This window comes from Rattus norvegicus, chromosome 10 (genome assembly GCF_021556685.1).
Source record: "Rattus norvegicus strain SHRSP/BbbUtx chromosome 10, alternate assembly SHRSP_T2T, whole genome shotgun sequence".
In the NCBI taxonomy this organism is placed as follows: Eukaryota; Metazoa; Chordata; class Mammalia; order Rodentia; family Muridae; genus Rattus; species Rattus norvegicus.
Window position 1 is genome coordinate 23256721 of NC_141543.1, and position 13055 is coordinate 23269775.

The following is a 13055-nucleotide window of genomic DNA, read 5'->3' on the forward strand; positions in this document are numbered from 1 at the left end:
TTGAACCTCACAGGTTATGTGTCAGTTACCCAGTTACATCCCTTAGGGCTGAGATAGGAGTAGCAGGTTGATACAATTTGAACTAACCAGGGGGATGTGCCAGTTTGGAGAGTTTAATATTAAACAGAGAGTAATAGGTGGTGTAAATTAGAAAAGGAAACAGGGGTTTGGGAGTCAGATAGAATTCTAGTTCTACTCCCCACCCCCTTTTAAAGGCAAGATTTTACGTACCCCAGGCTGGCCCGGAACTTGCTACATAGTGGAGAATGGTCCTCATTCTCCTGCTTCTACGTCACTGGTGTGCAGTTCATGGTTGTAAGGGGAGAGGGCCAGGGAAGAGACATTTTCTTAAGTGGTGTAGCCACTGGCAGTTTAGTTGTACATGTTCCTGTAAATAGCCCATCACCCAAACTCTTATAGCAACCTTAATTAAACTCTGTGTGCTACTCACAAAGCAAACAGAAGGGTTGAGGAATAGGTCATCCACAGAGTAATTTGCCAGCATGTGTAAGGCTTGGGTTCATGCTCTAGTGCTGTAAAACAAGCAAACATAACAGAAAGAGGGGAAAGAAAAAGTAATTATCCTTTCTCTCTCCTTTGTGCATGGAGATCATGATGGCATCATGAGGTTAGGGGTTTCAGTGTCTTATCCTGGACCATCGTCAAGATGAAGTAATTGAACATTTGAGAACTGAGAGAGCAGTGTGTAAGGATGGGTTGGGCTCTGGCCTTGAGTTCTTATGCTGTCAAGTTTTTATCATTGTTGGCCTTGTTTGTATCTCAACAATTCAGGAAATAGTTTCTGCTTTCCTTATTTCTCCCCTCTTTTCCCATTTCTTCTTGTCATTTCTTTCCTTATTGTATATCTCAGCTTGAAAATACTCTGGTGTAATATCAGTGACAAGTAAATATGCACTTCTAAAGTACAGTTGCTAAGAATTAAATATCAATTGTGGTCACATGACACATGGTTATTTATTGTTCAGCTCTGTTTTTAATAAAGTGTCATTCTGTTTTTGAAAGATTGTTATACATGAAGGTATGAGTTGGTATTATATTTTTTAAAGGTATGAAAAAGGCATTTGAATTGTGAATTAACTTTATTATTGGTGTGTCTGTGTGCGTGCGTGTGTGCGTGTGTGCGTGTGTGTGTGTGTGCGTGCGCGCGTGCGCATTGGTAAGTGTGGACCATGATACAACTGGTAGTCAGAGCATAGTTTTGGGGAGTAGAATCCCCTTCTATTTTGTTCTCTGGGGGATTGAACTCAGGTCATTATTCAACATTAGAAGCCTAGGTTCTAAGTCTTTTGACTTAGAACAAGCAATTTGACACACAAGCATGATTCTTAATTTTGATTAATTATAATGCTTGCTCTGTTTGTCTTGAGATGATTGCAGTCTTAAGAGAAATTTCAGTGGGTCCTGCTGGTTCTTAAACTTAGGTTTAGAGAGCTGATGCTGGCTGGAGATTTTCAGTGGAGCATTTGTTACTGCCCAGTGTCCTCCCCAGAAACAGATCTTTTTTTGGCTCCTGTGTCTGTATCCATCTCATAAGGAGGGCATAATGGAAGTCTTATGGAGAAGAAAAGGACTTGCACTCTGAGTGTTGCTGAGTCCTGGCTCCTCATGTACTGAGCAAAGTTTGCAGTATGTGAACCAACAATCACTGAGTGCCTTGCATTCCCTGAGATGGCCTTTTCACTTCTCCTCAGATTGTGCTTTTTCTGTAGCTGCCAGGACTCACTGCTCTGCTGACATAGTCGAGCACCTCCTACATTGTCACACCAGTGGTTTAATTGTTGAATTAACAGTTTTGTGTGTACTGTGTTTGTGTCCATGAATTGTACTCATGTGGAGGCAATGTCTTTAGCTTTTAAGACCCTCTGTCGATCAAACATGGAGCTAGTGATGAACTAGGCAGATCGGCCAAGGAGAACTCCAAGGATCCTTTTGCTGCCTCCCCAATGCTAGGGTTTCCAAGCGTGCACCACTACACAGCTCTTTTGCGTCCTAACTAGGGAGCTGAGCACAGGCCTTCATACTCGTGCACAGGCGCTTCCCATTGAGCCTTCTTCCCTGCCCCTGATTACTGAATTTGGTGATTTCTTGCTTAACGGAATTAAATGGTCCAATATTCATATTTATTGAACTTTAATAAAGTTTGCAGTAACCTACTAATGGCAGCTGTGGTTTTGTATTATTTACTTCTACCTTTTATCATTCCGTTCTTTGTGAATAGACAGTCATCTTCTGTGTTTACTACATGTTCTAGAAAACAGATCTTTTTCTTTGAAGCTGGCTGTGGATTGATAGTGTGCTCCATTTCCTTGTTGAGCTAAGAATCCATGACCCATGGATTTATCATTTAAAACCGTGTGTGCTGATGCAGGGTATACGCACAAGAGCTGAGATAGTGGTAGTTATGAGCTACCTGGATGGGGTCTGGGAACCAAACGCAGGGCCTCTGGAAGGAAGTGCTCCTAGATGCTGAGTTGCCTCTGTGTACACACCCAGCTGACTGGAGGTTGTGCAGTTCTTAGCTTTGCATATGCTCTTTGTTCTTGAAATCCATCCTTTCTTTTCCCTACTCATCATCTTAGGCTTTACCTCCGCCTTTGGCTAGGTTGTCTATGTGGGGTGTGTGTGTGTGTGTGTGTGTGTGTGTGTGTGTGTGTGTGTGTGTGTGTGTTTATACATTGTCCAGTTAGCTTCCTGTGTGTGTCTAGGGGAAAGTCTTGTTGTTTTATTTTAGTTTTTCTGTGCAGATAGGATTTTTATTGAATGAGATGGGGTTGAGGACGTCTAGCACATTTGATGTGAGCTAGATGACGGTAATGGTTGATTTGGTGAGAAGGGGTTTAAAGAAAAGTACCTGCAAGGGGAATTACAGAAAATCAATAATAATGCAGATTTCTAAATCAAGACACACCAGAGAGATGACAGCATTCCTCTGTGTATTGCTTTAAAAGAATTGCCTCTCTGAGAAGGAATGAGGGCAGGAGATATGCAACAGTCCCACCCAGAAAGAGACTTTGTGAGCACTCTGCAGGCTGGCCAATGAGAAGACAGGATGGCAGCAACTACTTTTTTATTGATTTGTGGTTCCTATGGTACTAGAAAGAGAGTCTAGGACATTCCTCACTTACCCCCTTTAATAAACTTTGAGCTTTTGAAAAATGCCAAAAAACTGTTATTCTTGTCTTTTACCAACTCCAAGTGTTTCCCAGCTAGTGGTGAATGTAGCAGAATCGGTGAGTGCCTCCGGGTTCCTTGGCCAGTGTTTTGACATTAGAGTTGGAAAGGTATTCATCCTGATTTCTATTTGCCTTTAATTCTAGAACCTGGAATGAATAATTTCATGTTTTCTACAGATAATCTTAAATTAGAATTAATTAATTAATATTAGAAGTGGCTAAATATGAAATTCTGACAAGTGTATATTGGAAATTTTATGGCCTCTGGGATGGATGGTCCTTGTGAGAGTCTGTGGGACTTGAAGCTGAGGTTGGAAGAAGAAAGGCTTGTTTGGCATTGTTGGTGGTTGCTGACTAAGTAAGTTGATACGTATTTGTAAGTTTGTTCTTATTTGTAAATACACCATTCATGGTAAATTCCTCAGACCTATTATAACAGTAAATAAAGATATTTAAGATAAGATATTTAAAAATATACAAGAAGGGAGGGAGGATTAGTCACATTGTAAACATAGTGGATGAGAAGACAGTTTTTATTATTTAAAAAAAAAAATGACAACTTGAGTTTCCAACCAAGTCCTGAAGATTAAATTAAAAGCTTGAATCAATTACTGTTACGGTTCTAGCTGCATTTTATTTGATGTTCTTAGAGTATTGAACTTCTGCTTTTGCCCATTTTCAAGTTGGGCCCATGACTTTCTGGGTTTTAGGCTCAGGGCAGCTTGTGTGGACTTCCTTATTACAAGGTATGTGGATTTCGTGTAGCAGCCTCTTCTGCTGAGTAAAGACTCTTTCCAGCAGTGTGTCTAGCTAGTCAGCCACAGGGTAACTGAGTATGGGACGGAGCACTCCTAAAGCCCTCTAACTCCCACATCTCAGACCTCATTCTGACTTGGAAGATTGCAGGCCTGCTGAGCGGAGAGGTGAGATCTCTGACTGGGAGGTTTGGGCAGCTGCTTTACAGCACAGCTGGGAGGTGCCTGGAGCTGCTGTCTCTGCGGTCCTGGTCTGCAGCAGGTCTGTCAGCTGTGGAGCTGCCATTCTAATCTAGGGTTACTAGGATCAGCCCCAGCTCAGACCTGGCAGTGTGAGATTGTTGGACAAGAAATCGCATCTCTTTAAATCCATTTTCCTATTCTGAATGTTGGAAAAGTAACGTGCATAAAATGGAAGTGGTGTGACTCACGAGGAGGACCCGGTCCCATTTCAGGGCCTACTGCTGTCATTCTACAGACAGCATCTATGGTGGATGCTGTCATTCTACAGCATCTATGGTGGATGCTGTCATTCTACAGCATCTATGGTGCATGGTAGGAGATAAGCTGGAATTAGGTCAGCAGCAAGTCCTTTAAAGGTTTCTTTGGTTGATTGGGTTTGTGGTTGTTATTGTTTTGGTTTTTTGCTTTCTAAATAGAGTTGGACATGCTGGCAGACACCTTTAGTTCTAGCATTGGGAAGACTCAGGTTAGAGGATCATGAGGTTGAGGCTAACCTAGGCAGCATAGTGAAAATTTGTCTCAAAACCAAACAAACAGATGGACAAACAAACAAAACTCCAAAAACAACGAAAAAGCAGGGCAAGTAAGATGTTCAGTAGGTAAAGGTGTTTGCTGCTCAGCCCAATGAACCCAGTCCTGTCCTGGGAATCCTTTCAACCACATGGAGGAGAAAAGGAGAGAACTGATTGTTCTAACCCATCCTAGGACCTCTGCACCTGTACCATGGCATCCTGTACCATGGCATGTGAGTTTTGCTCTTAGCCCCCTCCCCTCCCAATAAATAAAACTTATAATAAAAGAAGCCAAAGCAAGCAAACGAAACTCCTCTGGAGTCTGCAAATTTATGTCAGACTTTAAAAATGGTGTGACTCATGTTTAGGGTATAGTTCAGTAGCAGGATACTTTTCTGGAACTCATGAGTAAATTTGACAAAGCAACATGACCATTTACTGAATAAATGAAATTGATCGCAAGTGAGCTTTGTTAATTTGGCATTAGTCAGACACTGCTGCTGTGACCCTCTTGCTTAGGACCTGAGTGATTTTGTGATTGAGCAAACTAAACAGTCCAGAAAGAAACACTGATCTGTGGGTAGGGATTCTGCTCATGGCTCACATACCTGGCACGTACAAAGGTGCCGGGTCAGTCCCAGGACTGCCAAAAGGAGAAACAACAAAATCATCAAGAGAGTTCTAAATTGAACTATTTGAGGATATTTGGGAGTTTAAGTAATCCATGTAATGAACATGTGATGTGGGTCTTTTCTCTGACCACACAGTCTGATAGAACCACTATTCCAATTAGTATGTGTAACAATAGTGTGTGTAATGGCACCCCTGGGTAGAGAGCTCATTGTGGAAGAATCACTCACATGCATGTGGACCTTAGCTGGTGTTCAAACAGATCATCTGTGGGCGAAGACAGTGTGTGCTCTTCAGCACTTACTGTGAGAGTTTACTGTGACAGTTGTCATAATAGGAATGGGTTAGAGGACGTTAGAGATGGCAACTACTTTCATTGCATTTTACAAAGGTGTTCATTCTCAGGTCTTTCTGTGGTTGTTTTCTATGTTGCAAAATGGTTGGACAACAGAGTCTGTTCTGGAGTAGCAGACACTTCCCCATTGTATCGCCCAAGCCAAGCCTTTAAGAAGCACTCAGGTTGGAATGTCTGGTGGCTTTCATTGCTTAGAGAGAGGTAGGGGTACTGCTACTTATTCCGTTTTTTGGTGTCATGCATTCACATGCCTTTTCTAAATCAACTCAGTATTCTCTACATTATGAGTTGAGCTGTAACTAGTAAGTAGGAAATGGCTGGGTAAGAAACCCAGGTTTATCTGATTGCAAGCAAAGCTTTCTTTGTTTATAACACACTTGTACTAATTGCAGAGGTTACTAGTGTAAACCAAGGAGCCAGGGGGACCAAACATGGCTTGGGCTTAAGATGTGTGGAGTATTTCAGTAGAACTCAAACACCTATCTTCAGAGTTTGTGTGTGTGTGTGTGTGTGTGTGAGAGAGAGAGAGAGAGAGAGAGAGAGAGAGAGAGAGAGAGAGAGAGAGATTATTGGGTTTTGCCTTTGTAAATTAATTGATCCTAGAATAAAATATTTATTAAATACCAGTAGATGGTTACTATATATTAGCTATTATAAGTGCTCAATTTTACATTTTCTTAATTCCTTTGAAAGCAAGACATTTTTTTTAAATGGTAGAATGGAATCAAGGAATTAATCTTTTAATTATTTTGTTTTGTTTTGTTTTGTTTTGTTTTTCTGAGACAGGGTTTCTCTGTAGCACTGGCTGTCCTGGAATTCTCTATGTAGAGCAGTCTGGCCTTGAACTCACAGAGGTCCACCTGCCTCTGCCTCCCGAGTGCTGGATTCATAAGTGTTTGTCACCACTGGCTGGCAAGCTTTTAATTCTTAGTTTTGTCACCAAGTTTGTACATAAAGTCCAGAATGGAAAGTCGTCAGTCACAAAGCTCTGCGTTTCTCTCTGAGAATGCAGAGACGTTGACGCCGGTGAATACAGGATGTATGTCAAGCAGTTTTAATTGTCTATCACTTATCTGTCTTTTCCTTTGCCTCATTCTCTTAAACCTCCTGAAATTTTACTTTGGAGAAGTGTAAAACTGTATTCACATAATGTTAGGTTACCAAAGTTCTCGGTAGGGGGGCGTCCAGGTCTTGAAAGAATGGGATTTGGCAGCCAACAAAGCAAAGCTTAGAGCCCTGGCTCCTCCCTCCTATGCTGTGTGTCCATGTACAAATTATTCAACAACTCAATCTCCCTTTTTTCATAGTGTGGTGTGGGGGATAGGGGATCCATTAAGAAGGCCTTAGCAGTTTCCTAAGCAGCTGAGACTGTGTGAGATAGAGCAGAACTTGTGGAATTGCCACTCTCTCCCGTGGTCTGGCCTCAGACTCCCAGTTCCCTCTAGTGGGTTTTCATGGAAGCATTCTCTCCCTCTTGATTCTGTTTACTGTATCCTGTGAAATGAGTGATTGGCTGCACAAAATCCCTGTCCATAAGACAGAAAGGGGGCCTGCTTCCCAGGGTTCAGGAAACTTAGGACCATCCCTGCCCTCTAAACTGCATGGGTGCACCCCTGCCCCTACTAACACTCAAGCTGCCTGTGTGAAGGAGTGACTTGTTGCGGCCTCTAACTGCTTCTTCTCTTCCTTCCTTTTTGTCATCCTGCAGTGTTCTGTGCCAAGGTCTTTGTGGCTAGGCTGCGCCAACCTGGTAGAGAGCATGTGCGCACTGAGTTGCCTGCAGAGCATGCCCAGTGTCAGATGTCTCCAGGTGCCTCTCTTCTTTCTTGTTGTAAATGTGTTTTTACGTATGCCATGAACATTTGTTGAAACTTGCAGTAGTGTGTTTAATCCAATGTTAAGTCTGCTAAATGTTCTGTGTAACCCTCTGCTTTCCTCCAGCCTGGACACCCCCATGGAGGAGGAGTACTAGGAGGGACCCTTCTGAACAAACAGGTCTTGAAGGGTCCTTTCTTACTCCCCTTTCTGCTCCTGCCTTTTAATTCTCTCCCCCTTACTTCAAAGTTGTGATTCTCATGTTTAATTGTTAAACCTTTGAAAAACGAAACAAAACAAAACAGTCTGATATTTCCCATTTGGCTGCTTTTAACAGTTTTGAGTTAAGAGGGTTTCATAATTAAAACAATTTTTCTGTTTTGAAACATCATTTGGTTTACCTTTTCTCCTCCATTAAAAAAAAAAAAAAAGGTAGAGAGGGGAGGGACCCGCCAGTTAACACTGTACTGTTTCACTTTCCGAAGACCACAGCTTTATGCTGCTGGCAACCATCGGTTTGAGCCAACTCCAAAAAAGGGCAGATCTGATACCTGCCCTCAGGTCCCCCCAGTTTTCCAGGCCAAGGCCAGCAGAGAATTCCACAGATAAAAGTAATATTGGGTGGGGGTTTTGGATGGATGGGGTGGGGGTTGCTTAGGATAAAACTGTTAGCAGGAGTACAGTTGGTGTTAGATCATGATGGCTTCTGATAAAACCAAGGCCACAGCTATCATGGCCTTACGCGGGAAGTTCTATTTAGAGAGTGTTTAATTAAATGTGTCAGTAGCAGTATCAGCTTTTATTACTGTATAGTTTGTTCAGGTTGGTATAACTGTCTTTTAAAAACAGTATTAAATTTCTGGAGTCCTGATGATACTGCACAGATATTAGGAAATGAGTCAGAGGGGAATTGATGCCATGGCTGCTTTCTTTCCCAAGGCTTGCCGTGTACAGTTTTTAAATGGTGCTAGGGGTTTGGAAGGAAGAAGTTTCTTTTATGTTGATGTTTGCCATCTATTTGCCAGCCTGTGAGTAGCATTGGTGTGGTTATTGATTGAAATGACTGTCTTTGGAAAATTGTGCTGGCACTTCAGAACAGCTAGAGGGAGGCTAGATTTGGCACACCGCCAGTTCTTAGGTCTGTGAAGGTAGGTTACAAGTCTTGGATATAGAATTGAGTGTTTCTTTCAGGCTTTCTTGCCTCGAAAGGGCAATGCAGCAGTGATCTCTCTTCTTGGTACCACAGAATGGCCATTTGCATTATAAAAGTGTTTCTTTAAGTGTTCTTGAGGGTTGCCCTGGGTTTGTAGTGGGCTGACCCGGTTTTAGCCAGAATAGGGGAAGACTTGTATTGTAAGTCTAAGTTATTAATCTGAGGTTCTCTTTGCTACATTCAGTTAAAATTACAGGGTAGCGTAAGGCACTAAGCAGAGCGCCCCAGGCTGTGTGTTGGTACCTACTGTGGGTTCTCTGGAGCTGCTAGGGAGAGGGAGGAAGTGCAGGTTCCTCTTAAAAATGAGGAAATGCCTTCAAAGTTCTTTGGAGTCACCTTCCTCTGAGGAAAAAAAGATGAAACCTCGCCTTCATCTAACCTTGTTTCAAAGATTAGGAGCAATATTGCCTTTAAATGCATGTAGGGAACTTTGATTGTTGAGCCTTTACTGTGACTATCATATAATCGAAGGCAGGTGGCCCAGTGAGATAAACCAAGGGCTTAGCTGACGTTAGCAAATCGTTATTTTGTTCCCTGTGAAAATGAACCTGGAAGATGTCCTTTCTTTCCACTTACTTGTTCTGTATAAGTGTTATTGTTGTTGCTTATTTTAAACAAAATATGTATCTGGAGTTTAATTCTTACTTTTAAAATATAGTTATTGTTTCTTAAAAAGTATAATTATCGGGGCTGGGGATTTAGCTCAGTGGTAGAGCACTTGCCTAGCAAGCGCAAGGCCCTGAGTTCGGTCCCCAGCTCCGAAAAAAAGAAAAAAGAAAAAAAAAAGTATAATTATCGTTCTGACATCTGGTGTTGGGGATTGAACTCAGGGCCTTGTATATTCCTTGTCACTGAGCTGCAGCCTTGGCCTTTCCTTCTCCTTCTCCTGTCTATGTGGGGAGGGCCTCCAGGGCTGTGTTGCAGTATCCAGACGGCTCAACCTTTGTTTTATTACAAAGGTGGCTCTCTTTGACACTGCATTTAAAAAGACTGTAGAAGAGGATAGAGCCTTAGTTGACTTTGCTTGGGCTGTAGAGGTCTGCGGTTGATATACTGACCCTGTCATAACCTCGGCTTTCAGTCTGTTGTCCTGTGTGGGTGGCTGTGTACATTTTGAAAATACAGGAGTAAAGGTAGTAATTGTATTTAGGCTTAATTTAGGTCTTGTAGGGTTTGCTAGCAGAGTAGAGGGTTAGCAGTCCTCTACTTCTAATTGATGGCTCACAGCTGTTAGGTTTATGACAACCTGTGGGATGCAGGAGTCACTGTCCCCGTTTTCCTCATGTGGCAGCTGAGTAGATGATGAGCTCCCAGGCTGAGACGATGTGTGCTGACTGCTTAGGTTTGTGAGACTGTGAGGTGCTGAAGCACGTGTTTGAGATCCATGGCAGCCTTGGTGCAGACTCTCTTCCCCCTATACTGGTTTTTAAATTTCCTTCTTCCTGTTTTTTGTTTTTTGTTTTGTTTTGTTTTAGCATAGCTTCATTTGCGGAAATTGTACTAGTAATAAATAATGTATGGTTTCTTTAGTCATTATTAATTTGAACCTAAAATAAGAAAAACATGCTAAGTTCAAGTATTCCCTTTGCCAAGAGGAAGGAATACTCCCAAATCTTAGAGCTGGGATTAGAGCCTGAGTGGGTTTCCGGGAAGGCACTGCCATAAGGGTGTCCCTGGTATGCAGTCAGGGGCACAGCTTGTTTCCTGCTGTCAGGGAGTTTTGTGAGTGAACCACAGATGAAAATGCAGACTGCTCTAGTGTGTGCATGCATGCCTGCGTGCGTACACGCATGTGTGTGCATGCATGCAGTAAAGCTCTGCAGTTAGCTGAATCTCCATAGGCTTTTAGAGTCATGGTAGCTAGATTAAACTTGGTCACTCTCCATGTCGTAGAACACTTGGCTTGTCTCTGAATCTAGCCGAGCCGAGCCAGTATCCTTTACTTCACAAGCCCAGAGTTGACCACTTGGTTCTTAGATCAGACAATCCAAGGACCCTGATTTACCAGGACTCTGGCCTGAGGTTAACACTGATGGCATATCTTTATTTCCTGTGTTATGACCTATGATTCTTGGTTTGGTTTTGGTCCTGAGGATTGAAGCACAGGCCTTACATGTGTAGGCATGCGTCCTCCCAGTCATGCCCCTGCCCTCATTAGGATCCTCTGCAGAAATTACCTGGGCTGCTGCTTTGTGGATGAAGCTATAGAATTGGGTTGACTTGGCTGAGGCTATGTATTTATTGAATAGAAAACTGGGTTATGAACCTAGCCCTGCAGAGCTGCCCCAGACTACAGTCACTACAGCCTTCTTTAACTTGGCAATGGTCATTTTAGAATTTAAAAAAATTCCCCTTGTTTTTAATGTCAAAACTGAAAAGGCACGAATGGAGCACACAGGCCCAGTGAAGTGACTGAAGAGTGACAGTGTTTCTTAGGGGTAGGGTCCCGTGGCTGTATTCATTGACCTCCTCTTGGCTGCTTCTTGCTTTGCTGGGCTGTGAAGAACTCAGCAATGAGCCGAGGGCTGGGAATGCTGCATTACTTCAGGCTGTAGCTACTGACAGGGTGGCCGTGTAGTGGGTGAGGTGGATTGGATGGGGAGTTGGTGTCCAAGCTGGTAAGCCCAGATTCATCTTCTTGCTTGAGGATAGAGTCTGTTCCCATTTTGAGACAGGCAAGTAGTTCTTTACCATTCAGGGTTTTGGCTAATTAGAGAATAATAACAAATGCCTCATGCTGATGGTCTGCTTCTTAGGGGTGGAAATCCGTTTCTTTCTTTGCTTGCAGTGAGTCCTCTCTAGAAGAAGAGGCTATTTGATTTGTAGTTCTAGGGCAAGTTAAAGAGAAGCTAGAAGACCAGGCAGGTGATGCGGCCTGGCCCAGCAGTGGACTCTCCTGACCACCTGTCCTCATTTCTTCTGAGAGTTTATTACTTCTGATGATTATTTTATTACACTTCAGGTCTAGAAGATATGATGCTTAGGATGACCTTTGGGATTTCTCAGTGTTAGAGCCTTTAATGCTTTATGAACATTAAAAACCATACCTTTCCTTTCTGTAGGAAAATTGGCAAAATACAGTGACCAGAGTGGAGATACAGCTTAGTGGGAGAAACCAGGCCTTGCAAGCCTAGCATGCACAGAGCCCTAGGGTCAGTTCCTAGTAGATGCTTCCCTTCCCATGTCTGCCAGTAACCTCACTTCCAATTACTACCTGGGGGCTTCATTTACCTGCTGCTGGGCAGCTCTGACAACAGTGACAGTGTCCTAACTGTTCTGTGAGCCCAGCTTGATTTGGAGTCAGCAGAGGCATAGAAGAAGCTGGACTTTGTGTTCCTTGAACTCTCCCTTACCCAGAATGCTTCTGAGTTGATCTTTTCTCCAGAGGATTTTATTTGCAAACTTTATTTGAAACCTGGGGTGGAACTTTGTAAGCATTTGCAGACATGAGAAGCACTTACCTTAATCATGAGCAGTCTTCAGACCTCTGACTTTGCTGTTTTCCAGGACATTTTAAAACAGACTTAAGATGATGTAACTGAAGGAAAAAAAAGCAAGTTTGACAAATCACTGATTTCTGTCAGCATTTAAAGATTTAAAAATGAAAAGGAACAGTTGGTACTGAAGTCTATAAAAAGGCCCATAGTATTATGGTCTGTCTTTATAATCCCAGTACTCGGGAGGCTGAGAAGTATAGAAATCTTAGGAAAGTGTGGAAAATCTTGTTTTCCTCCACTGGTGTGAGGATAGGAAGCTTGAGGCTAGCCTGGACTACCTAGACTTTAAACTCAGAAAACCAGAGCAAGATGGCTCTGAGGGTCAAGATGCTTGGTGCCAAGTTTGATGGCCTGAGTTCAGTCCCCGGGACCCACTTTATTTTGGAAGGAGAGAACTTCTTCAAGTTGTCCTTTGACTTCCCCCCCTCAATTTTACTTGAGGACTTGTCATCTGACATGCTGGTTCCCAATTTACCTTCAGGTGAAGTGCAGACGGCCACACTGTGTACACTGTTAATGCAGACAGCACACTGTGTACAGTAGCTAGCTCAGTCCCGTCTCTTCATGTCAGTACGTGAGGTGATGAGCCAGGAACACTCCATCTTTTCTCTAGAGCAATATGCATTGTGGATAAGGCTCTACAGTGTGATTTTAGGTCAAGAAGATAGGTAAATGGATCTTAGACTATATTAAAATGTTTTTTCTTTTTAAATAAAAATTTGCTATTTGCTGTGTTGCTTGTAAAACCTCACTTATTTCTCTTGGTTTGTTTATAGTTGTTTATTTTGTTTATGAAGTGACAATTTAGATAGTGGGAGTAGGTAAGTCTAAAGAAAAAGTA

At 42.6% G+C, this 13055-nt stretch overlaps 1 protein-coding gene across 12 annotated transcripts in view; it reads left to right on the top strand.

Annotated features, from left to right (window-relative positions):
• Fbxw11 (F-box and WD repeat domain containing 11) overlaps nt 1–13055 on the top strand; it is a 97136-nt gene that overhangs the window by 28796 nt on the left and 55285 nt on the right. For 6 of the 12 annotated variants that reach the window (XM_087571575.1, XM_087571577.1, XM_087571581.1 and 3 more), the window contains 1 exon segment: nt 7398–7499. In XM_087571575.1, the coding sequence (XP_087427701.1) occupies nt 7449–7499 (51 nt within the window). In that variant the 5' untranslated portion in view covers nt 7398–7448. 12 annotated transcript variants of the gene reach the window in all.